Raw genomic sequence first — 26,912 nt, 5'->3', positions numbered from 1 at the left:
AAGTTAGGGGAAATTATATCCGCTGCATTCTCTGGTATATTGTTTGTTATTGTTTTCCCCATCAAGTTATTTCTACCAAAATGACTTAGTTTCAAAATTAGTCTTTAATTAATTAGTAACCAATAATTTTTAATTTTGTAAATTAATATCTAAATTGGTCACGTGACTAAATATTTTTTGTTTTTAAAATTAGTTTCTAATTAATAATTTTCTTATAGTGTTTAATAAATTAAAAGTATTTTAATAATTTAAAATGAGTATAAATATGATAACAAAATTAAAAATAAGGTAGGTCGAATATATAGATATATTGATTAACATTCTCATCTATAACAAAATATATATATATATATATATATATATATATATATATATATATATATATATATATATATATATATATAAAAAGAGATTTCCTCTTTTATGTTTATATTTCAAAATACTAATTTTACCCTTTAAAATATAATTGTTTATTATATTTTTTAAAATTAACCGTTATTTTTACAAACTTTTTCATGAAATCGTTTATCTTTGTTCTTCTTTTTTTTTTCTATTTATCAATTGTTATTTTCTCGTCTTTTTTATATATTTCAATTTATTTTTAATAAATATAATTTTATTAACTTAATAACATTATATTATCATCACCTACTAATATAATATTATGTATATTTAAAAAATGCATACACGTGTGTCCGCCACCAACTACGAACGCAGATTCATATATCATTTGTAATCTCATTACCTGATTGACTATAATTGTCTTTGTTTTCACCCGAAACAAAACTTATGATTATTCTTCTTACATGTTTGTAACAGTGAGGAGAGGGAAGGTGAGTGAGAAGAGCGTAAACAAGTTGCTGAGAAAGCAGCACATGTGAGACATGATATCCCGATTCAGTGTAATAAGCTGTCTTTTTGTTGTTATTGAAGCTACTTGCTCATTCACATTCACCTAGTCTTTTGTTGCTATTGGAACCACTTCGTCCATGATGCAGTGCTTCACCCGTCATTGACATCATAGAAAATGCATAAATAAAATTAAATTAAATGCTCCAAATGACCAATGCACCTTAATTATTTCTCTATATAAAGCAACTACTTTTGAACCCTAAAGTGCAATTCCCTCTTCTATTTCTTCTTCCTTATAACATTCTTCTCATCATATATGGCTCCGTCGCACTCCTCCCTCACTTATACACTCCTTCTCTTTATACTTCTGATCACTGATTCAGTCTTAACAGGTATCACCCTCTTTCAACACTCATCATTTATTTTACACTTTCTATGCAATAACGGGAGTAGATTACAAGAACATGGGTGGTGTCACTTCTTGTTGTTACGTTTAAAATAATTCTTCGCATTATCTATTTTTGAGCTAATTAGTCTATACAGGGATGGATCTTGACCTATAATTTTAGAGAGTCAAAATAATACACTCAAAATTTATAATTTTTGAGTTATATTTTATATGAATTTTATTTCAAATAAATTTTTCTAATTTGATCTTTTTCATTTGTTGAATATTGCCACATGTGAGAATGTTTCTTGTATTATGTTCAAACTAATTAATATCAAACTCCTCACCTTTAACTTCTTCTAACTTAGTATTATGTTTAGGAAGATGTAAGAAAGTTGAATCTGCTTGTTTTTATCTTCATCTGTAACTTTTTTTTATTAATTCAAAAAAAATAATTTATTTTTTTATTCTTCATCAATATAATCTTTTTAAAAAAAAATTAAAATTCAAAAGCAATTGATCATAATCTAATAAAAATTTAGAGAAATAATTACTAAAAGAAAACTCTGATAATCAAACCACAATTAAAAATTAGTTATAGAAAAACACATTAAATGTATTATTTTTTACTTCTATATTTATAAAAAATGAATACATAAAGACTATTGAAGTAAATATAAAATTATGATAATTATTAAACTAATATTTTATTATTAAGTGAGATAAAAAAAAATATATTTTTTGAAGAATAGAAAAAAATAAGATAAATGAATAAAAAATAACGAGTTTGTGTCTAATTATTTTTTTCAAAAACAAAAAAAAAAGGAAAAAAGTTAAAAATATGTGAAAATTGAAAAAGTAACAAAAAAGAAAATAAAAAATATATTAATAGATATTTTTATTCTTTGTTATATTAATAGATATGTTTTATTTTATACTTTATAAAATAAATAAAAGTATATCTAATTTAATTTTAATCCATTTTTAACGTAAAATGTTGTATATAATTTAAAATTTTTTAATATATAAAATTTGAAAACTTTAAAAAAGTTTGGGAGAACCATGGAGCCTCTGTCATTAAGAAGGTCCATCAATGAGTCTATAGAAAAGGTCAATTAGTCTATAGACCAAGTAGGTTTCACATGAATTAATTATTAATTAAGTCAATAAATATTTTGTGTCAATGATAAAGTTATTAAGAATATATTAACCATAATTTTGTTACAATGTATTTTTTATTGATTCAAATAATTGAGTAAGATAAAAAAAAACCTTAAATAATGATAATAAAAAATAGTTAATCACTAAATTTGATCATTATTTAATTTTTATTGTTATAGTGGACTTTCACATTAGTTTTAATTTTTGGTTAAATTTTATCAAAACTAAAAATCTATAAATAACTAATGAATTCTTAATTTTTTATTTTATAAAGTGACGTATAATTAGCATAATTGTTTCAATTATGGATGAAATATTGAAAGATTTTATATTAATAGAGTTTAATACGTAATGTATGATAAAAAACAAATGGTAGATTTTGAGATAAAATTTCCAAATAAATTTATTTAAACGATATAACTTAAATAATGTAATATAATTTCTGTTCATAATAACATTATTTTGCGTGATGTCAATTTTTTACGCTTACACAACTTTAATCTCAACCCAATAAATTTAACTATTCAATAATGTTTGATAAAATAAAATATCCTGAACCACTGTCATGAACATCCGAATAATAATACAGACAAAACCAATGCCTAACAACAACTATTAAATAATTCTATTCGATTTATAATATCTTTGTGACAATATATGTCAAATTTCAAATAAAGTAAATATTTATTGGTATGTTATTATGTAGCCCTGAACATTTGTTGGGTTATATATATATATATATATATATATATATATATATATATATATATATATATATATATATATATTTATATATTTTATATGTTTTGGTTATATATGGGATATGATGGTTTTATATGTATAGTTATATAATATTAGTTTTACATATATAAGGTATTTGACACTAGTTTTACATCAAAATTTCAAGACAATGGTATTATGTTATAGGTCTTTATTTTTATATAGTGTTTAACTTTGTCTATTATATCTAATGTAAGATTTTTTTGACTCGTACTTGAACTATTTCTAACAATATTTATTTTTTTTCTTTTTTACCTTGAATAAGATATTATTGGTGAAAACTAGATAATATATATAATAGAGTATCATCTAAAACTTTTTTTACAAGATCATATACATATAATATGAATGACATTATATAACTCTCGATTTGATTCCTACTCAGAAGCACAATCTGGAGTATGTTACGGAAAACTTGGCGACAACTTGCCATCTCCCGGTGAAGTGGTGGCACTCTACAATCAACACAACATTGGCAGGATGAGAATTTATGGTTCTGATGAAGAAGTTTTTAAAGCTTTGAGAGGTTCCACTATTCAGTTACTGTTAGACATCCCAAAGGATAAGCTCCAAAATCTAGCAGCTAGCCAAGACAATGCAAACAAATGGGTGCAAGACAACATTAAAAACTACGCCAATGTCAGATTCAGATACATTGCAGTGGGAAACGAAGTGAAGCATGATGAATCATATGCAAAGTTTGTGGTGCCTGCAATGCAAAACATTCAAAACGCCATTTCTGCAGCAGGCCTCGGAAGCCAAATAAAAGTTTCCACTGCCATTGACACTGGTGCCTTGGCAGAATCATTCCCTCCATCAAAAGGCTCCTTCAAGGCTACTTATAGAGAAAAATTTGTTGATGGTGTTATTAGATTTCTAGTGAACAATAACTCACCATTGTTGGTTAATGTTTACACTTATTTCAGTTACATTAACAACCCTACTGATATCAGTCTTGATTATGCTCTTTTCACCTCTCCTTCGGTGGTGGTGAATGATGGTTCACTTGGTTATAGAAACCTTTTTTATGCTACGTTGGATGCTGTTTATTCTGCATTGGAGAAAGCAGGGGGAAGCTCGGTGAACATAGTTGTGTCTGAGAGTGGATGGCCTTCTTCTAATGGGACTGCAGCTACACTTGTCAATGCAAGAACTCATAACACAAACCTGCTTCAGCATGTTAAGAATGGAACCCCAAAGAGGCCTGGTAAACCTATTGAAACATATGTGTTTGCCATGTTTGATGAAAATCAGAAGCACCCACCGTTTGAGAAATTTTGGGGGCTCTTCAATCCAACCACTAAACAGCTCAAATACCCTATTAATTTCAATTAGTTAATGGAAGCAAAGTTTATAATAAGGAATAAGGGCTATGATCCACAATTGTCCTAGAAGAGGCAGGTTTATGTATGGAGCTTTATCTTTGTTACAATCTTAGTACCATTTACTAGCTTTCAATAAAAGTTTTCCTTGTTGATTGTCATATAATTATATTACAACTTCTTTTATCTTATATATAAACATGCGTATATGTATGTTATCTCCTTTTAATTATATAATAGTGTAAATTCAAAAGCATGTATGAGTGAAACCACGTTCCAAGGAGTCTAAATGTTTTCATCAAATGAAAAGAGACACAATAATCATGGGTATATAAATGTTACGTGTGGTGTAAGTTCTCTTTGATAGAGATTTATCTTCTTTGTATTGAATAATTTTTATATTCCGGAGCATTGTATATACACAAACATTTGTATACATCTCCGCTTACATGATACTTGTTATTAGATGGCATAAACTGTTTGATATCAAAATTTAATTCCCCCAACTTGAAGTAATTTGCTTTAAAACTAGGATGTTACAACCATAATAATAAAGGTTTTAACTCTTTACAAAATCATGATGATCACAATCGTTTAAACTTTACTTGTTCGTGATTTCTTATAATATTTAGATTCTCAAGAAAATTGTAACCATGTACCGCTAAAGAACAGAGCATGGAGGTGTGATGATTTAGGGAGGCACAGACATCAGAAGCATAGAGAGCAAAAAGAACCTCAGCCTGATAGAAGAGTGTTCACTCTTTCGGTGTTAGTAACAACAACAAAACATGTTTATATATATATATATAAATTATAAAATATATAGTATAAGGTTACACTATTATGCAAAATAATGTATTTTACAATCCTTCTAACAGGGTTTATTAGGGATGTTTAATGAAAAAAATATAGAAATTATGAACCAACAAGATTGTCTTAGAATATGTGTCAAAATAATTCAACTGTGACAATTACAAAAATAAGTGTTGTCCTATTGTATTATAATGATGTTGTGATTTCTCTTGGCATCTTTAACATGCTCCTGACGTCATTCTTTTTTGCCATCGTCATCACTTCTATTCATGGTTTCTTTATAAACTTCTTCGTCATGTTTACCAGTCCAATTTTAAACTGGTCCGTGTAAAATTACTTTATAGATTCTGCTTTCTATTTTATATTTATTTTTTATATATTTTTTAATTAGATTTTTATTTTATTTTTATAGATTTTAAAATATAGGAAATCTAAATTTTAACATTGGATCAGACTTTTATCCAACCTTATTTGAACAGTATCCTCTATTTAACGATTTCAATTCTCTGAACTCTAAATTGTTTTCTCTCTTCTTTTGTTCTGGTTGATTGATTCAAGGTATGTGAATCTCTTCACTCTTCTCCATTCCAACAATGTTTCTCGTTTTTCTCTGATTTATCTAGTTTTAAGTTTGATTCATTCATTTGTTTGATTTTATTTTAGAGAACGAACGACACTGCTGCATTTTGATCGAGATCGACACCAACACTGACAGCAACACTGTTGCATTTTAATACAATAACTTTAATTCTATTAATTTTATTAAAGATTAATATAATTGAGTTGCATTTGATTTTAGTAATTGTACAGCGTGTGTTTATGAGAGGAAAAAAATAACGATTAATACTAATATGCAACTAACACGGAGAGACTAATTTTCTATTTAATAAGCTACTAATTGACAATTGATCTTGTTAGGAATTCAAGTGTGAGTCTAAGTCCAACATTGACCAGAAATGAGAAAGTAGAGCACTATATAAGAATAAAGACCCATAAACCCATTGCCTTAAGATTTTGGGTTGAGAGTGGTGTCAATGCCTTGTGTGGTTGGACTCAGGTCTCATTGGTATTGTATCTCCCCAGTGATACTCCTCTGTAAACCTAACAAGTGGTATCAGAGTCGATGATCGGCGATACAGAAAATGGCAGAAAATGAGTACTCGTGGTTGGGACTCACCCTTGAGGGGGAGAATGAGAGTGGTGTAATACCCCTGTTAATGTTCAATTATCTTAACTAATAATGAAGTTTAAACTAAACAAAACAAAGTGAATTAAAACTTTTGTACTACGACTATAACTGTTTTTTCTTATAATGCAATAAAACAAAATAGTGTTGATTTAGAAAGGGGCATCCTAATACTTGGCTCTGGAAGGATGATGATGATGGGGTATTTTCTGTTAAGTCTGCCTATTATAAGTTGCAAGGAAATTTTGTAGAGGAAGAGGATAAAGTATTTCATATGTTGTGGAACACAAAGGTAACCCCGAACGCACAATTTCTAGGATGGAGAATATCCTTGGATAAATTACCAACAAAGGATAATTTAATTGTGAGGGGGGTTCAACTACAACATAATCTATGCGAGTTGTGCCAAGCAAGTGCGGAGAGTGCAGACCACCTTTTCTCCTCCTGTAGAGTAGCCCAAAAGGTGTGGAACCTATGTGATAACTGGCTGGAGGTGAGCTCTGTGCACCATTTTAAAGCTAAGGAGAATTTTAAGCACTTTTCTATTATTAATCTTAATACTAGGCAAAACTCTATATGGAGAGGCATGTAGTTAGCGATAGTGGAGGAAACCTGGAAACAACGAACGGGGTAATAAGGAAAGTTGATCCTGACGAAATATTTGGTTTAACACAAGTGACAGTTTGGGTTTGGATGAAACATAAAATTCCCTCAGTAAATTTTTCATATAGTGATTGGGTTTTTCACCTCTCTCATGCTTAAAATCCTTATGATATGATAACTACTGTGTGTTCTTAGTTTGACAAGTGAGAAAGATGCAGAACTTTTTTAACAAGGACGTATATTGTTTAAGTGGAACTTGAACATACTTGGGATAAGCACAACCTTGCCTTTCTCTCAAGACTGTGTTCCTCAACTTTTCTCCATTTAGATGAGGACTTTGAGCTCTTCAATTCGGTGTGGAATTTGTCCAGGCTATGTTGATTATGTTTTATTGCTTCAGATTATGTTTGGCTCCTGGTTGGGTTCATGGTATTGGTGACCTTTGAATGCATCATTCTATACGCTTGCCTATACCTATTCATGTGTAGGGTCTTTCTGTCTCTATTTTTGGTTGTGTATTTTGGAGCAGCAGAATAAGTTTGTGGCTACTGCTTTAGTCCCATGTGCATATTCTTTAGGGTCCTTTTAATCTTTGATGGATCTCTAGTTTTTGACTGTCATGTCTTGAAAGGTTTCGATGTCAAGCTTTTGCATGTTTTTATACATGTTATTGAGCTTTTTGTAAAAGGGTTAAAGCACCCCATAAGTGTTCTTCTTTAATTTATTCATTCTTTGCTGAAAAAAAATAGTGTTAAATATGTGTTTTAATCCATCAATTTTAACATGAAATTGGAATTCGTTTATTTTTGAAAATTTAATACATTTTAGTTTTCAAATTTAAAAAATAAATGCATGTAATCATTTTAATCCCATTATGTTAATTTTTTTAGATGTCAAACATGTTTCTCGATATATTAAATGTCAAACGGTATAAATAACTCAAATGTTAACATGAAATGTATTTTACACATTAAAAAATTTGACGTAATTTGTTTTAAAATATTATATCCATTTATTTTTAAAGTTTGAAGACTAAAATATATCAAAATTTATAAGAGAGCAAATTCAATTTCATATCAAAATTCAAACATCAAAAACATATTTAACTCACAAAAATATGTCAATATTTAGTGTATTGAACTAACAATTTATTTAAGAGCAATGTTTTAAATAAATAAAATCACTTTACAGATAATATTAAAATAAAACTATATGATAAACTATTAATGCAAATAAATTTGATATTTTTAGAAAATAATTTTAAATATGTTAAAATACAGAATATAAGTTTTAAGAATTCAATTTTAAAAACAACTTCAATTTCAATTTTATGTGTATAAATAATATATATATACATACATATATATATATATATATATGTATATATATATATATATATATATATATATATAATTCTAGAAATTTTTTTAATAATTGTTTTTTATAAATTATCTTATTTTGATCACTTGATATTTCTTTTAATATTAAAATAAAATTCACTACGATTATAATGGAAAACAAGCATCTGCAAATTGAATAACATAATACTTATATTTGTCCATTATCATATGGATAATTAAAATGTATTTACATATTATCAATTTAGTATTTCCCATGAATCTATTTTTAATATTATAATAAAATATTTTATTAGTAACGGATTTTAGTGATAAAAAAATAATTAGTTATTATAGTGACCAATTTATATACTAATTTATAAACTAAAAATTATTGATAACTAAAATAGTTTCTAAATTAGTCATTATACTGAATTAGTTTTGGTCATTAATATTAGTATCAAGATTTTAGTTAGAAAATAATTGGTCTCTAAATTTGTATAAAAATTGGTCGGACAAATTTAGAAACCATTTTTGTAGCTAAAACACTTAGTAGTTAATGTTAGTGACTAACTAGATATCAATTCACTATAGTGACTAATTTATAGACCAACTTAGAAACTATAGTTACCAATAATTTTTTAGTTTATAAATTAGTATCTAAATTGGTCACCAATAATTTTTTTTTTTAGTGTAAGTTATTTTTTACTAAGAGTAATCACAATTCTTATTTGTTTTTCACTTGTCCTCTTTGATGTTATGGCTTTTATTTTAAAAAGAAGAAGAAAAAGATTAATCCATACTCATATACATTATTATGCTCCAACAAGTTGTTTGCAAGAATGATATTATATTTCCTTCCAAATAATCTAAGCTTAGTCTATAGAAAAAAAAAATAGTTATAAGGAAAGATCAGATCAAGTAGGTCTCACATAGGTTAATTATAATTAATTTAATAATTAGTTTCTGTCAATGATGCAGTTATTAAGAATATATATAAACTATTACAACTAGTAAAAATTTTGTTACAATATATTTTTTATTGACCCAAATAATTTAACGAGAGCTTTTACATTAGTTTTAATTTTTTTTTGGTTAAATTTTATCAAAACTAAACATCTATAGATGAATAATGAATTTTTAATTTTATTTTTTTAAACACATATAATTAACATCAATTTTTTCAACTACCGATTAAGTAATTAAATGATTTTATATTAATATAGATAGTTTTAGGCGTAATTACAGTATAAGAAAAAGAAGAATTTAGCATTGGCAAAGACTAACGTCAGTAAGTAAAAAGTTTATGTTAAATAGTTTTTAGTGAAGAATTTGTATAAAAGAAGAAGTAGAGGAGAAGAATGTGAATGAATAAAATGAAAAATAAAATATATGTGTGTTGATGAAAAAAATAAGTGTGAATGAAGAAAATAAATATGAGCGAAGAGCCGATGAGAGATGAGTATGAATGGAATCATGAGTGTGAATAAAGGATGATGCGAGTAGAAAAAATTTTATGGGTGTAACCAACACGATGATGTAATGAAATTTATATTAAAATAGTAAAAGAAAAATTATAAGTAAAAAGATAAGTCATCTTAATAAAAGTAATTTACATTATATTCGTTATTAAGACACGCACATATTTCATAATATATATTTAATATTATATATATATATATATATATATATATATATATATAATATTAAAAATGAGCAAACTAACTTACTTTTAGTTAACATATAACTTAAATAACATAATTTAATTTCTCTTCATCATTAAATTATTTTATATGTGATGTTAAATGTTTACCGTGCACCACTTTAATCATAAACTAATAAGTTTAGCTATTAAATAATGTTTTATAAAATAACATATAAAGCACTGTGCAACATGAACTTTCCAATAATATTCACGAATAATATTGACAAACCAAACCAACTGTTAAATAATTATACTCGATTTACAGCATCTTTATGGCAATATATCTCAAATTTCAAATAAATTAAATATTTATTGGTATGTTATCTGGCCTTAAACATTTAATTTATCCAAGATATTTTTGGTGATATTGGTGAAAGCAATACTAGTTTTCTTTCTATAAGGAAAAAAAATTGAAGTCAATATATATGTATAATATCAGTGACATTCTCAAATTGAATTTTTGACATAAAAAATATACATTATTTTCCTTCTATTTTTTATTTTTATTTTGACAAGTTTATGTATTAAATGTTTAGATAAAGGGACCCTTTGATTTTTCAAACTACAGAAATTAAAAATATATATTTTAAATTTGAGAGACCAAAAAGATATTTAAAATCTTTTTCAAAATTAAAAATATCATCTAAAAATGGGGCATTTTGATATGTTATTAAAAGCTAAACACATTTTAAAACTAATTATTGCTTGGATTTTAATTGATGCCAAAAGAATCATGCAAGTGAGGTATTTCACAGAGAAACCAATTATTAGTAGTATTTTATTTTAGACTTAAATAGTTATTTGGCCTTAATTTTAGTTAAGTTTTTTTCACTTTGATCCTATTTTTAAAATTATTTTCAATTTGGTTTTATTTTTCATTAATTTCATCCAATTAAATCTTTTTCCTTAACTCTGTCTAAATATTTAACGGAACAGTGGTCAGTGTGATTCGTTTCTTGTGACGTGGAACACTGTTCAATAACGTATTCATTATTTTACTGGTCTTTTAATTTTAATTAGAGAGTTTAGGATTTATAATTTGTGGAATTGGATTTAGGGATTCTTCGTGGATTTGGGAATTTCTTTGAATTGGAGATTTCAGAGCAATTGCTCCTCTCATAATGATATTACTGTCATCAATACTGATCTGTGAAGATTTGTTCGCGGAGGGTTCTAGCTGTTCATCGCGGAGGTAGAGTTTGTATAATTTTTTTTTTTGTATACGCAACACTTACCATGTCTTGGGCGATATCCTGAACAACCCTGCGAGATACCGTAAGTAATATTTATGTCAAACACCTTAAGTGCATGGTGTGTTGATTGATTTGTAAGGTGATGAAATGGTTTTGTTTTGCAGAATTTGATGTTGTGGATAGAGCTTGCTGTGGAGTGGGAAGGGACAGAGGTCAAATATCATGTCTGCCATTGCAATTTCCATGTGTGAACAGAAGGCAGATTGTGTTTTGGGATGGCTTTCACTCATCAGAATCCGCCATTTGCTTGGAGAGTTGTTAATGGACCGCAAGATGATTGTTATCCTGTTAATCTCAAACAAATGGCTCTCATTTGATTTCCTCTTCATGTATCATCCTTGCATTTATACAAATAAAATATAAATAAAATGTACCAAAACTCAATTCAAAAAAGTTCAATATCATTATGAGAGGAGGAATTTGCTTTCATTCTGCTGGTGCCTTATAACTCACCTCATATCATTTTGCTTTCATTCTGCTAGTTCAATATCATCATGAATCATGAGAGGAGCAATTGTTCTGAAATTTCCAATTCAAAGAAATCTCCAAATCTACGAAGAATCCGTAAATCCAATTTCACGAATTATAAACCTTAAACTCTCTAATTAAAATTAAAAGGTCAGCACAATAAAATAACGGACACGTCATTGAACATTGTTCTACGTCACATAAACGAACCATATTAATCACTGTTCCGTTAATTATTTAGACGAAGTTAAGGAAAATTATTTAATTGAATGAAATTAATGAAATGTATGACCAAATTGAAAACAATTTCAAAAATAGGACCAAAATGAAAAAATTTAATCAAAACTAAACCAAATGACTATTTAAGCCTTTATTTTATATCTACTCACTATTGGTACTGTTCTTCTCCTTACTCAGAAGCACAATCTGGAGTATGTTATGGAAGACTTGGCAACAACCTGCCAACCCCCACTGAAGTTGTGGCACTCTACAACCAATACAACATTCGAAGGATGAGAATCTATGATCCAAATCAACAAGTTCTTCGTATTCAGTCAGATACGGTTTTTCTCTCACCCTTAATTAAAAGTATTATGATACTAAAAGTTTGAATATTTACGTGATACATTATTTGTGACCACTTGTGCAACTTGCACATATTGATTAGTATTTTTCTTTAACTTACTCCAATTGTAAATTTGTTTACCCATTCCAGACAGTTATATATATATATATATATATATATATATATATATATATATATATATATATATATATATATATATATAATGTTTTTCCATGTTATGCTGTTAATAGTTACAATAAACCTTGACCAACCAAACAAACATGAGTACAAATTTAGTTTTCTAAGGTGCATGTTTCCCTCCATTATAATTCAAGGAACCTTATTAATTGTTTTGAACACTAAAATGGAAGCATTAGTGGCTGCAGTGCTTGACCCGTCACTGCCATTCACACCATATGTAGAAAATTTTGCAGCCAATTCAAGTATTTTTTTCTGCAAATGTTCACTAAAATAAAATTATATGTTGATAAAATTATAAGAACAAAAACTCTTTATTATACAAGACTTGTTTCAAAAATAAGTTAGAATTTCATCTCTCAAAAAACCGAATTTTTAACCTTTTTAAATAATATTTAATAAATTAAAAATAAAAAAACTGTCTTATTTGTCTATATAAACAAACAAATTTTGAAGCCCAAATTGCAACACACGAGTTCTTCTTTCTCCTACACGACTTATTTAAAAAAATATAACATTTTTATATTTTAATCTTAAATATCTATAACAAGTTTTTTATATCTGTTAAGTGCTCTAATTTGATATGTTCATTTTGTGCTGATAAAAATAAAAATCAGAACCAATGTCATAATTTGTTTGAGAAACATACTATAAGACAAATTTACATAAAATAAATAGATAAAATATAATCAATACTTATTTGAAAAAATATTGTCAAATATAAACCCATTCCAAGTGGTGTCATTATCAAATTAATATGAACGTGATTTATGCCAATTTATGTTATAATTAAGGTGACTCGAGACTTTATTGGTCTACCTTCCACAAAGAAAAAAAAATATCACCTTAGTTTGAAATGGAGGGAACTGCTTTAGCTTTCACACAAAATGAAACGGTTTTTCAACATATATACACATCTTATTTTCTGGACAAATTTATGAAAGAAAATTTATAAAAATAAATTAATTTATTTATAGGTTAAAATTAATTTGTACAAAATTTTAAAAATAAAAATTTGAAAAGTTATATGTAATAACTTTTATACGTTAACCGCTTCACAAGTTAATTTTAATATTTTGAGATGTTCATTTTTTCAACAAATATTTATACCGAAATATATCCAAATCCACTCTATTAAAAGACAGGGATTGCCCACTAATTTTGTTATTTTTCTTAAATATATATTAAAAATATTATAAAAAAATAAGTTTTTAATTAGTTAATTGACATCTCTAATTAAATAAATTAAAATAGTTATTATTTTAAATTATTTTATTATAATTAATAATTGATAAGTATACACACTTTTAAAATTCAAACAAAGGAGGGGTTGGACGAGGGAGGCGGAACCACATCGAGAGGTTAGGAAGGCAGTAGGGGTGGACAAAAAATCTAATTTTTCTTGATCCAATCTACTTTTGCTTCAATCCAATCCATTTAGAATCCATTTTATTAAAAATCCAATCCATTTAAAATCCATTTAATGGATCTGGATTTCAATCTAATCTATATTTTATATATTTTATGGATTGGATATCCATTTTGTAAATCAAGATTTTTAAATATGGATAATCCAAAAAATCTAATCCAAACTTTCAATTTAAATTTTTAGTTGGGTTAGACTAAAGGTTGAGATGGACTAGGTTAAATTCAGACTCGGACGGGCCTTGCTCGACGACCTATACGGATCGAGCAGGCCCGACGATCATAAGAGGTTGGGCGGGCCTAAAGATATGAATGAACTAGGTAGGCCCGACAAACCAAACGAGTCGATCGGGCCCAACGGTCCAGAAAATTCAAGTGAGCCCGATGACCCGAATGGGCCAGGCGGGCCCAATGACCCGACAAGCCAGGTGGACCCGAAGACCCGACGAGCCAAACGGGCCTGAAGACCTGAATAGGCCAAGTGGGCCCGAAGACCCGAACGGGCAAGGCAGGTTTGAAGATCCGAACGGGCCAAGCGGGCTTGAAGACCCGAATGGGCCAAGCGGACCCGATGACCGGAATGGGTCAAGCGGGCTTGAAGACCCGAACAGGTCAGGCGGGCCCGAAGACCCGAACGAGTCAGGCGGGCCCGATGACCCGAACAAGTAAGGTGGGCTTGAAGAATCAAATGGGTAAGGCGGGCCCGAAGACCCGAACGGGTCAAGCGGACCTGAAGACCCGAATGGGTCAGGCGGACTCGAAGACCCGAACGGGTCACGCGGACCTGAAGACCCGAACGGGTCAGGCGGACCCAAAGACCCGAACGGGCCAGGTAGGCCCAATGACCAAAACAGGTCAGGCAGGCCCAAAGACTCGAACGAGTCAAGTAGGCCCAAAGACCTGAACGAGTCAGGCAGGCCCAAAGACCCGAACTGGCCAAACATGCCCGATGACCCGAACGGGCCAGGCGGGCCCGAAGAACCGAACAGGCTAGGCGGGTCCGATGACCCGAACAGGCCCGACAAGCCTGATGACTTGAACGGGCCCGACGGGCCTGACGACCCGGATGGGCCCGAAGATCTGGACTGAGACGGGTCGTGCCTGACGACCTGTACGAACTGAATCATGTTGGTCTTAATGACACAAGTTTTAAAAGATTCAATTTAAATTTCTTTTATAAAAAATGGATTATGGATTTTGAACTTGATCCAAATATTTGGATTGGATTTAAATCTTGATCCAAATATTTGGATGTGGATTTTGAAAAAATCCAAACTACTTTTACTAAAAAAATGGATTTGGGTCGAAAATCTAATCCAATTATTTGGATCTAAAATAGATATGAATTGGATCATTAAAAATCGAATCCATGCCCACCCCTAGAAGGCAGCAACCATAGAAGGAGGGTGCAGAAGGTGAGGATGGAGGAAGAATGATCATGGAAGAAAATGAAAGGGAGAGAGGGAGGAGGGCACACATAACAACAAGTTAAAGGTTACATGTATAAAATAAAATTGTTGGTTTGACTTGTCGTGTGTTATGTAAAAAGGGAATTCATATTCTTGAGGACTAGATCGATAAAAATAATGTCTTGAAAATTTTTACATTGTCTAGGATTAAGGGTGACAATGTGAGTCGATCCGGCTCATTTAAACCGGCCTTGCATTTGGCCTGCAAAATGCGGACTGAACCGTCCCATATTGAAAATGCATGCTGAAAAGTATGGCCCGCCATACATAAGTTCTAGCTCGCCAATCCACTTTACTTTTTTAAAAATCTTATGATAAAATTTTCAATGTTCAACAAATCAAGAAACTTTAACAAATTCACAAAATTAAGCATAAATTGGATAATAAATTGATAATTCAATATTTTCATCATATTTATACTCGTTCTTTGACATACTCATGATGCATTCTTCAAATTACTCTTCTTAAATGTTTTTAACAGTGACATGAGAGGGAATAGGTGAGGCGAGAAGAGCTTTGAGGGAATGATATCTCTCACTCTCATTTGATGCAGTGCTTGACCCGTCATTGACATTGACGAAAATGCAGAACAAAAGTCCAATGCTCCAACTTATTTCTCTATATAAAGAAACTACTTTTGAACCCTAAATTGCCATTCCCTCTTCCTATTCCTTTTTCCCAAACAAATGGCTCCATCTCACTCCTCCATCACTTATGTACCCCTGCTCTTTATGCTTTTTCTGATCACTAATACAGCCATAACAGGTATCTTCCTCACTCAACACTCATAATTTATTTTACACTTTCTATTCACTAATGTCAAGCACAATCTTTATTTGTTTTCCACCACTTTCATCACATCACTGTTTCATGTTATGGCTTCATTTTAAAACTTGTATTATGTGTTGTAAATATATAAAGAAGTGTTTTTGGTTTGTGTGAATGATATCTATTCGAAATTCTGTGGACTAAACTAGTAAGATAGATTTATAGTGTATAATGGATATAAATTTCATTTTCTAAAATTAAGTTAGACTTAAAATTATTTTTTGGTAATATTATATATTTTTTTAACCAATTTGAATTAGATTAATTAGATTTCGTGTATGTTAATTATTATAATTAAGTTAAAAAGATTTTATATGTGATATCATATGTCTTTTGAAAAGAATTACAAGGAAATAGCATATCAAAATAATAAATTTATAAGTATTGTTTTTTATAGGACACTTAATTTTCTTTACTCATTATAGGATTTATATTTCTATTTCATTCTCAACAATATCAATAATAAAGTTATTAGAATATATAAATTATTACAAATATTAATAATTTTTTTACAATACTTTTTATTGACCCAGATAATTGAATGAGACTTTTACATTAATTATATATATATATATATATATATATATATATATATATATAATTTTTGTCAAAATTAAACGTCTATGAATAAATAACTAAATAATTCTCATTTTTGTATTTTATAATTACATATAATTGACATCATATTTTGCAAGTTAACGTTAAAGTATTCCGTGATTTTATATTAGTAGTTTTAGATATAATATATGATAAAAAAATCTAAATGATAGATTTTGAGATAAAATTTGCAATAAAAATTTATTAAACGATGTAACTTATAAAATAGTATAATTGAATTTATCTTCATAATAACATTATGTGATGTGAAATGTTTAGGCTTACGCTACTTATTAAATAATGTTTTATAAAATAACATATAATTGGATTCCAATAATATTGACACCCCATGCCTCTTAACAACATTCGATTTATAGCATCTTTAATTATGATAATATATGTCAACTCAAATTTCAAACAAATTAAGGCATATTATCGAGAAATGAAGACTTACTTTCATCTTGAATAATTATTTGTGAAAATAAGATGGTATATAATGAAGTATGAACTAACTTATTAATTTTATAAAATTTTATAAACTTTAGTTTATAATTGTGGATTACTAAATTAAATTCTTATTTTAAAAAAAGGTTTTAAGGATAAAAAATTGAAGCCAATATCAATTATATAATATGAATGACATTAATTACAAGCCTCAAATTGAATTTTTATATCCAATATATACTAGCTTTGTTTTCCTTCTAAATTATATGTGATGTTAAATGTTTACCGTGCACCACTTTAATCATAAACTAATAAATCTAGCTATTAAATAATGTTTTATAAAATAACATATAAAGCACTGTGCAACATGAACTGTCCAATAATATTCACGAATAATATTGACAAACCAACTGTTAAATAATTATACTCGTTTTACAGCATCTTTATGGCAATATATCTCAAATTTCAAATAAATTAAATATTTGTTGGTATGTTATCTGGCCTTAAACATTTAATTTATCTAAGATATTTTTGGTGATATTGGTGAAAACAATACTAGTTTTCTTTCTAAAAGGATAAAAAATTGAAGTCAATATATATGTATAATATCAGTGACATTCTCAAATTGAATTTTTGACACAAAATATATATATTATTTTCCTTCTATTTTTTATTTTTATTTTGACAAGTTTATGTATTAAATGTTTAGATAAAGGGACCATTTAATTTTTCAAACTACAAAAATTAAAAATATATATTTTAAATTTGAGAGACCAGAAAGATATTTAAAATCTTTTTCAAAATTAAAAATATCATCTAAAAATGGGGCATTTTGATATGTTATTAAAAACTAAACACATTTTAAAACTAACTATTGCCAAAAGTAAACACATTTTCATAGAGAACCCAATTATTAGTAGTATTTTATTTTATATCTACTCACTATTGGTACTGTTCTTCTCCTTACTCAGAAGCACAATCTGGAGTATGTTATGGAAGACTTGGCAACAACCTGCCAACCCCCACTGAAGTTGTGGCACTCTACAACCAATACAACATTCGCAGGATGAGAATCTATGATCCAAATCAACAAGTTCTTCAAGCTTTGAGAGGTTCCACTATTCAGCTACTGTTAGACATCCCAAAGGATAAGCTCCAAAATCTAGCAGCTAGCCAAGACAATGCAAACAAATGGGTGCAAGACAACATTAAAAACTATGGCAATGTCAGATTCAGATACATTGCAGTGGGAAATGAAGTGAAGCCTGAAGAGTCATATGCACAGTTTGTGGTGCCTGCAATGCAAAACATTCAAAAAGCCATTTCTGCAGCAGGCCTTGGAAACCAAATAAAAGTTTCCACTGCCATTGAGTTTGGTGCCTTGGCAGAATCATACCCTCCATCAAAAGGCTCTTTCAAGGCTAGTTATAGAGCAGCATTCCTTGATGGTGTCATCAGATTTCTAGTGAACAATAACTCCCCATTGTTGATTAATATTTACACTTATTTCAGTTACGTTAACGACCCTAAGGTTGGTCTTGAGTATGCTCTTTTCACTTCTCCTTCGGTGGTGGTGAACGATGGTTCACTTGGTTATCAAAACCTTTTTGGTGCAATGGTGGATGCTGCTTATTCTGCATTGGAGAAAGTAGGAGGAGGCTCGGTGGACATAGTTGTGTCTGAGAGTGGATGGCCCTCTTCTGGTGGGACTGCAACTTCACTTCACAATGCAAGAACTTACAACACAAACTTGCTTCAGCATGTCAAAAATGGAACCCCAAAAAAGCCTGGTAAACCTATTGAAACATATGTGTTTGCCATGTTTGATGAAAATCAGAAGCACCCAGACTTTGAGAAATTTTGGGGGCTCTTCAACCCAACTACTAAACAACTCAAATATTCTATTAATTTCAATTAGTTAATAGAAGCAAAATTTATAGGAAATAAGGGCTATGGTTCCAAATAAAAATATTCCACAGTTGTCATGGAAGAGGTAGATTTGTGTGTGGAGTTTTTACCTCAATTGTTAGAATCCTATTACCCCATTTACCGGAAGTTATCTTTAAATAAAAGTTTTCCTATTGATATCTTTTATATATATAGCATAGAGGTTTTTATAACTAAAACAAACATTAATATAAAAAAATATATCAATTGTGGTATGCCTTAAAAATTTCTACTAGATACACGGGTGAGATTCACCACTTTTAATGTGAGGTATGAGTTGTTCAAATGAAAAACCTGACATCACTTTCAACATAATACCTTACTTAATGTTGTGTTTGGATGAGGCAATTCAAGATGGTGGTTCATTTATTTGGAGAATTTGAAATTCTTTGCAATGAAATGTTTTGTTTGGATAGAGAAATTAAAAAATATTTAAAATGCATGCATTTTGTTGAAGTATTTCAATTAGCTAAATTAGAAGAAATTCAAATATCCTCACAAAAGGTGGAATTTGAAATTCTTCTCACTCAACCTCACACTCTGGACTCAATCTCAAACGGACTCGGCAAACCCAACAACCATGATAGGTTGGATTGGCCAGACGATCCAGACGGATCGGACTGACCTAACGAAACAGACGGGTCGAGCAGGCCCAACAACCCGATCGACCCGTTGACCCGACAAGCCTGGCCGACCCGTTTCCAAATTTATCATGAACTCAAAACATAATTAAGCATAAAATAAATATTGATAAAATGAAATTGTATCTCACAAGAAATTCAATTATTTAATCCAAACAAGAAATTGAAATGTAAGGTATTTTAATTTCTTTATCCAAACAAGTTATTTAAAAAATGAAAGGAATTTAATTACAAGCAATTCAAATACAATGCATTTCAATTTCTTAGTATTGTTAAAATACTTCATCCAAACACAAGGTAAGGTTCAATGTTTGTGATATTTGTTTTTATTATATATATATATATATATATATATATATATTATATCATTCAACTTTTTATGTTTACTCACTGTGGATCTTTATTGGTCAACACATAAGCAATATGTTTTTGTGATTTTAATGATGTGAACCTTTGGAGTTTGGACGGATCTTGATCAATTGAAAAAGGTTTAGGAAACGTATATGTATTAATGAAAAACATGAATAGCCATGGGTATGGCTTGCAGCATTCAACCAAATGAAATGAAAAACAAGAACAAGTAAACAAATAAAAGTAAAAATGAATCTAAGACAAGAGAAGGAAGATAGATTATGCCACCTTTAATGAGGAATCAAATGATGACTGTATAGAGATTCGTCACTTGAGAAAGTTTCTCAAAATAAGAATCCCAAGTAAAAGAAGAGAAGCTCTAAGGCTCACAAAGAGATTTATATATTCAATGTTCAAGATGTTGGAAATATTCTAATATAATTTAAAAAATAAATAATTAAAATAAAATATCTTACTATTACTTATGTTTTTATAGACCTTTAATTTATGGGTTAATGTTTTTTTATGGTTAACAACTATATTCTTATTACTATTTACTTCTTTGTCTCCATTTTCTACCTATAAATACCACCTAGGTGCATGGGGAAAGAAAAAACAACAAAAAACAACAAACACTAGAGTTTCCTCCGAAGTGTTTTTCTTTTCTTCTCTATATTATCTTTAACACATTGGTATTCATAAAGTTCGGAGATTCTTTGCTGCACTCGATCGATCTGACGGGTTGTTGCATCTTGGGAGAGAAACACATGTGATTTGAAACACGTATGATTGTGTATTTGTTTAGCCATGTGCAGTAGGAGCATTTTCTCTCTAAGGATGGCGCTATGCGTGTCTCAACCCAGGCTATTTCTACTCATTTCCTCATCTACTTTTTATCTCTTATTGTTATTATAATTGTTAATCTCTTATTAATATTCATTGATTTATATATGTCTTCATGTTATTATTGTTCTAATAATTATTATTATTATGTTATTTCATATTTTTATTATTATTAGTATTATTTGAGTAATCATTTTCTAACATTCACAGAGAGAAAATGATCCTTGTTATTTCTATTTTTGATTACTCATTTGTATTCATTTCTAAAATTAAGAACAATATAGAGCTGAAGACTGAAAACACGTCTTATCAACTAAAGTGTTTGTTATGGTTATAATTAAACCAGTTTCAACTAATCCTAAAATTTTATGTGTATAATTGTTTCATATCATGAATATAATTTAATTGTTTTGTATGAAAACAATTATAAAATAATTCATCATACCAAAACTACTATTGTGTTATGGAAAACACTTGAACTAAACTTTGCATTTGCAAAGGAAAAAAAAAATTAGCTTGATATTTATATGAAAAAAAATGACTGATAATAAATATAATTCTTATCAAATTTATGAATTCAAAATTATTGTTTATAAAATTGAAATTAAAATGAATATTTTATTTCATATCATGCTTATGATTATGTGTGTTCTGATAAAAAAAATAAATCTTATATCTTCATATTAGAAATTGAGGGAATGATCAAGTAAAATTAAACTTCTCTTCTAAAAATTATCTTATTTGTTTAAAAAGGAGTTTTTCATGTTCTGAATTTAGAAACTTCCTTGTTGCTCAACAATGTTATGAAGAAATTTTGTATTACCATAAATTACTAATTATAGACATGTCCTTTGGTTGGTAAATAATATATTTGTGATGGCTTGTTTGAGTTAAGTACTTTTATCTTGTAATAAAATATTTAGTACTTTTTCTTTGATTATTACAAATGTTGGAAGTATTGATATATGACATGCTATTATTATAATTGTTGAGAAGTTTGGTTAAAGATCATTCAAATTATAAAATTTTGAGGTGCAAAATTAATTAACTAGACAAGTGATAATATATGTCTTTATAAATGAGTGTTTTTATGTGAAACTTATAGTATTATTCATTAAGTAACATATTCATATGTGTTAATCTAGCGAAAGCTTTTTTAGTGTTTGATATAGTAAATGTTATGCTTCAAGTTCTAACTTGTTTTTGCCAAAAATTATATTAGCGGAATTTTATATCCTGCTTACCATATTTTGAACACAAAAGGTTGTGACAAACTTCTTATAGTTATGAAAGAAAAATGAATCACATTTAAAATATTTCAAAGTGTGGGGTGTCTTGTAAAGGTTAATATACCTCTTAATGAAAAAAAAATCTTTGGTTATTTATACAGATAAATTTCTAGAGATGTTTCCTTCAAATGATAAATTAACTAAATTTCTTTGTGATACCTCTAGTACTGATTTGCCATCTAGTGATAATATTATTTGTGTTTCTTCTAGTTATGGCAATATGTCCAATTTCTTGAGATGATTGAATGATATTTAATTTAAATTGGATATTGATTCTAGTGGCACAATATCACCTATTGGTTATGGTTATGTTTTAACCTTGGATGAAGATGCCCTATCATGGAAATATGTTAAAAAGTTGTTGTTCTATCATGATCTACTATGCAAGCAGAAATTATTCTTTTTTCCAATGCATCCTAACAATCAAATTGTTATATTTAAAGTTTCTAGTAAAAATGTCAATGAAAAATTGACATATAAGAATGAGAGACAAATGTATTAGAAACTTAATTACTCATGGTTATCTCTCTTGACTTTGCAGGTCAAAAAGAAATATTACAGATTTGCTTATCAAAAGGTTGATGCATCAACAACAAGAATTTAAGTCGTTGAGAGGAATGAGACTATAGTCCATAAATTAGTTACAACAATGGACACCCATCTCCACATGAATGACAATCCCATGGAATGGAGTCCAATGGGTAAGAACAAAGTTGTTGTTGACTAAAGTACACCAAATAATTTGATTAAATTTTATGTCTCATTCTTATGGCGAGGTGTCCTGTAAATTATGGCAATAATTAGGTTGAGGTATGTGCATTATTATGCTTATTTTATAAAATACCTCTTAGTAAACCTAATGGTTGAGGTATGTGCATTATTTTATAAAATACCTCTTAATAAACCCAATGACAATTATTGTAGGGGTGTGAATCACAACCACCCTTTGAGGGTTACCTAGTGAGTGTGATGGTGGGGTTGTCATTGTGAGACATGGGCAAGTCTCTAAGTGACACTCATGAAACAAGATACATGCACAAGACCGTAACGTGCACCCACTGATTAGAACTTATAATGAACACCGATATTGTATGTGTTATTTACTAAAACTCGGTCATAGGGGATGTAGCTCAATACAATCAAGTCTCTACATTTTCTCGAGTGGAGGTTTATAAGTACTAGGTGTAAGGGTCAGACCCAGAAAGTTCCTTACGTTGAACTATAATATTTTGTTTTAAAAGATAATATATTTAAGACATTGGTGTTCATAAGGTTCGAAGATCCTTCGCTGCACTCGATCGATCTGACGAGTTGTTGTATCTTGGGAGAGAAACGCATATGATTTGAAACACATATGATTGTGTATTTGTTTAGCCCTGTGGGTAGGGGCGTTTTCTCTCTAAGGATAGCGTTATGCGTGTCTCAACCCAGACTATTTCTACTCATTTCCTCATCTACTTTTTATTTCTTATTATTATTATAATTGTTAATCTCTTATTGACATTCATTGATTTATATATATGTCTTAGTGTTATTATTGCTCTAATAATTATTATTATGTTATTTCATATTATTATTATTATTATTATTAGTATTATTTGAGTAATCAATTTCTAACACAAGGAAGATTTTATTAAAGAACTAAGGCCTCTTTATATAGGCAAGGAACTCGACCAAGGAAAGGAAACAATAATAAAAATGAGTTAACTTTGCTAATCCTTTAGCTAATTCCCTTAAACATGATTAACATTCGATAATTCCTTGAAAATATGGAGTGTATATGGTAACTCCTAAAGTTAAAGAAAAACTCGTCATTACACTTCTAAGAACAACATGTGGTGCATGAATTAGTTAAAAGTCTACACAAAGTTATATGTGTTGCTTAATAACTCTTTATGTGACTTTCCAACAACCATTATTTTGTCCCACAAGACTCTTGGATTGTAAAATATTCTAATAGAATAAAAAAGTATTTGCTGATCTAAGAGTTTACAAAAAGTATTTGTTATACGGATGACGATATTCAGTACTTTATTTTTTTTTCAAATTTTACACCTTACGGATGTCGACATCTGATATTATAATTATTTTTATCTACGGATGTCGACATCCGGTATATATATATATATATATATATATATATATATATATATATATATATATATATATATATATATATATATATATATATATATATATATATATATATATATATATATATATATATTCATCACAAATTTGATTATAAGTTATGCAAAGCAACCCTTATTACTTACACTAGGTGGCTGACTTATATAAAAAATAGGTCAAATCATATCTGCAATATAAGTGAGGAATAGTGAACAAATGGGTGGGGAAGTGCATGTTTCATTTTGTACAACTTTTTTAAACTTACTAATAAATCTTCTATTTGTTATCCAAATTGGTTGTACTTCTTATGTACCATGAATTTGATAAAAGTCACAAAAATTAACACTTATTGCTTTCATTGAATGAATGTCTTGAAAAAAAAATGTCAAACAAGATAGGCAAATAAGTGGGGCACAATGAACAAATAAGTGGAGAGTTGTGTTACTTTTCTTACAATTTTTTAAAATTTAATGATCAATCTTTTTTTATCATCTAAAGGGATTTACTTCTTATGTACCACAAATTTGATTACAAGTCACAAAAATCAACTCTTATTGCTTGCATTAGGTGACTGACTTGAAGAAAAAAATAGGTTAAATCATGTCTGCAACATATGTGGCGAATTGCATATTACTTTTTGTACAATTTTTTTAAACTTATTTATCAATCTTTTGTTTGTTATCCAATTGAATGTACTTTTTTTATACCACGAATTTGATAACAAGTCACAAAAATCTTATTTCTTGCATTGAATTACTGAAGGCCAAACCAGATAGGCAAATAAGTTGGGCACAATGAACAAATAAGTGGGGAACTGCGTATTACTTTTCGTACAATTTTTTAAAATTTACTAATCATTTTTTTTTGTCATCTAAAGAGATGTACTTTTTATGTACCATGAATTTGATTATAAGTTACACAAATCAACCCTTATTGTTTGCACTATGAGGCCGGCTTGAAAAAAAAGGTCTAATCAGATCTACAATCTAAGTGGGGAATAATGAACAAATGGGTGGGGAACTGCATATTACTTTTTGTACAATTTTTTATAAATTTTCTAATCAATATTTTTCTTATCATCCAAAGAGATGTACTTCTTATGTACCACAAATTTGATTACAAGTCACAAAAATCAACCTTTACTGCTTTCGCAAGGTTGCTGGCTTAAAGAAAAAAAAATGTCAAATGATATTTGCAACATAAGTAGAAATAGTGAACAAATGAGTGGGGAACTACATATTAATTTTTTGTACAAATTTTTTGAACTTACTAATCAATCTTTTGTTTATTATCCAATTGGATGTACTTCTTATGTACAAAGAATTTGATAACAAGTCACAAAAATCAACTCTTATTTCTTGAACTGAAAGGTTAACTTGAAAAAAAAAAAGGTCAAACATGATATGCAAATAAGTGGAGGCACAATGAACAAATAAGTGGGAGTTGCATATTACTTTTCGTACAATTTTTTAAAATTTACTAATCAATCTTTTTTTATTATTCAAAGGGATGTACTTCTTATGTACCACAAATTTGATTACATTGCACAAGGTCTGGCTTGAAGAAAAAAAAAGGTAAAATCATATTTGCAACATAAGTGGGGAATAGTGAACAAATGAGTGGAGAATTGCATATTACTTTTTGTACAAATTTTTTAAACTTACTAATCAATCTTTTGTTTGTTATCCAATTGGATGTACTTCTTGTGTACCACGAATTTGATAATAAATCAAAAAATCAACCGTTATTCTTTGCATTGAATGACTTGAAAAAAAAAGTCAAACCATATATGCAAATAAGTGGGGCATAATGAACAAATTAGTGGGAGCTACGTATTACTTTTCATACAATTTGTTAAACTTGATTGATCAATATTTTTTTTATCATTCAAAGGGATGTACTTCTTATGTACCACAAATTTAATTACATTGCAGAAAAAATAGATAAAATCATATATGCAACATAAGTCGGGAATAGTGAACAAATGATTGGGGAACTGCGTATTATTTATTGTACAATTTTTTTAAACTTAAAATCAATCTTTTTTTTGGGTATCCAATTGAATTTACTTCTTATGTTCCACGAATTTGATAACAAGTCATAAAAATCAAACCTTTTTACTTGCATTGAATGACTAAGTTGAAAAAGAAAAAAGCAAAACCAAATATGCAAATAAGTGGGACATAATGAACAAATAAGTGGCAAACTGCGTATGACTTTTTGTACAACTTTTTAAAATTTATTTAACCAATATTTTTTGTTATCAATCAAAGGGATGTACTTCTTATGTACCATAAATTTGATTACAAGTCACACA

At 28.8% G+C, this 26,912-nt stretch overlaps 2 protein-coding genes and 1 long non-coding RNA gene across 3 annotated transcripts; all 3 read left to right on the top strand.

Annotated features, from left to right (window-relative positions):
* The first annotated feature begins 1,084 nt into the window (after window positions 1-1,084).
* Window positions 1,085-4,669, top strand: LOC114178181 (glucan endo-1,3-beta-glucosidase-like). The gene is made up of 2 exons (XM_085671628.1): window positions 1,085-1,244; window positions 3,567-4,669. The coding sequence occupies exons 1-2, from the start codon at window positions 1,169-1,171 to the stop codon at window positions 4,514-4,516; spliced, it is 1,026 nt and encodes a 341-aa protein (XP_085527754.1). The 5' UTR covers window positions 1,085-1,168; the 3' UTR covers window positions 4,517-4,669.
* Window positions 4,670-11,247: 6,578 nt separating this feature from the next.
* LOC114181944 (uncharacterized) lies at window positions 11,248-11,828 on the top strand. The gene is made up of 2 exons (XR_003603975.2): window positions 11,248-11,422; window positions 11,505-11,828. It is a non-coding gene; the product is annotated as an uncharacterized LOC114181944 (long non-coding RNA).
* A 4,331-nt stretch (window positions 11,829-16,159) lies between these two features.
* Window positions 16,160-19,481, top strand: LOC114181143 (glucan endo-1,3-beta-glucosidase-like). The gene is made up of 2 exons (XM_028067506.2): window positions 16,160-16,290; window positions 18,366-19,481. Exons 1-2 carry the CDS (start codon window positions 16,212-16,214, stop codon window positions 19,310-19,312), a joined length of 1,026 nt encoding a protein of 341 aa, XP_027923307.1. The 5' UTR covers window positions 16,160-16,211; the 3' UTR covers window positions 19,313-19,481.
* The last annotated feature ends 7,431 nt before the right edge of the window (window positions 19,482-26,912 follow it).

The sequence above is a fragment of the Vigna unguiculata genome, chromosome 1, assembly GCF_037176805.1.
Source record: "Vigna unguiculata cultivar grain cowpea cultivar isolate G323 ecotype 2 chromosome 1, ASM3717680v1, whole genome shotgun sequence".
In the NCBI taxonomy this organism is placed as follows: domain Eukaryota; kingdom Viridiplantae; phylum Streptophyta; class Magnoliopsida; order Fabales; family Fabaceae; genus Vigna; species Vigna unguiculata.
Note: the sequence above shows the minus strand (reverse complement) of the source record. Positions and strands in the feature narration are given on the sequence as shown.

Bases quoted from the DNA above. Each gene is read 5' to 3' on its own strand.
- LOC114178181 (XM_085671628.1), top strand. From the start codon at position 1,169: ATGGCTCCGTCGCACTCCTCCCTCACTTATACACTCCTTCTCTTTATA. The intron at 1,245-3,566 runs GTATCACCCTCT...ATTCCTACTCAG, and splicing joins CACTGATTCAGTCTTAACAG to AAGCACAATCTGGAGTATGT.
- LOC114181143 (XM_028067506.2), top strand. From the start codon at position 16,212: ATGGCTCCATCTCACTCCTCCATCACTTATGTACCCCTGCTCTTTATG. The intron at 16,291-18,365 runs GTATCTTCCTCA...CTCCTTACTCAG, and splicing joins CACTAATACAGCCATAACAG to AAGCACAATCTGGAGTATGT.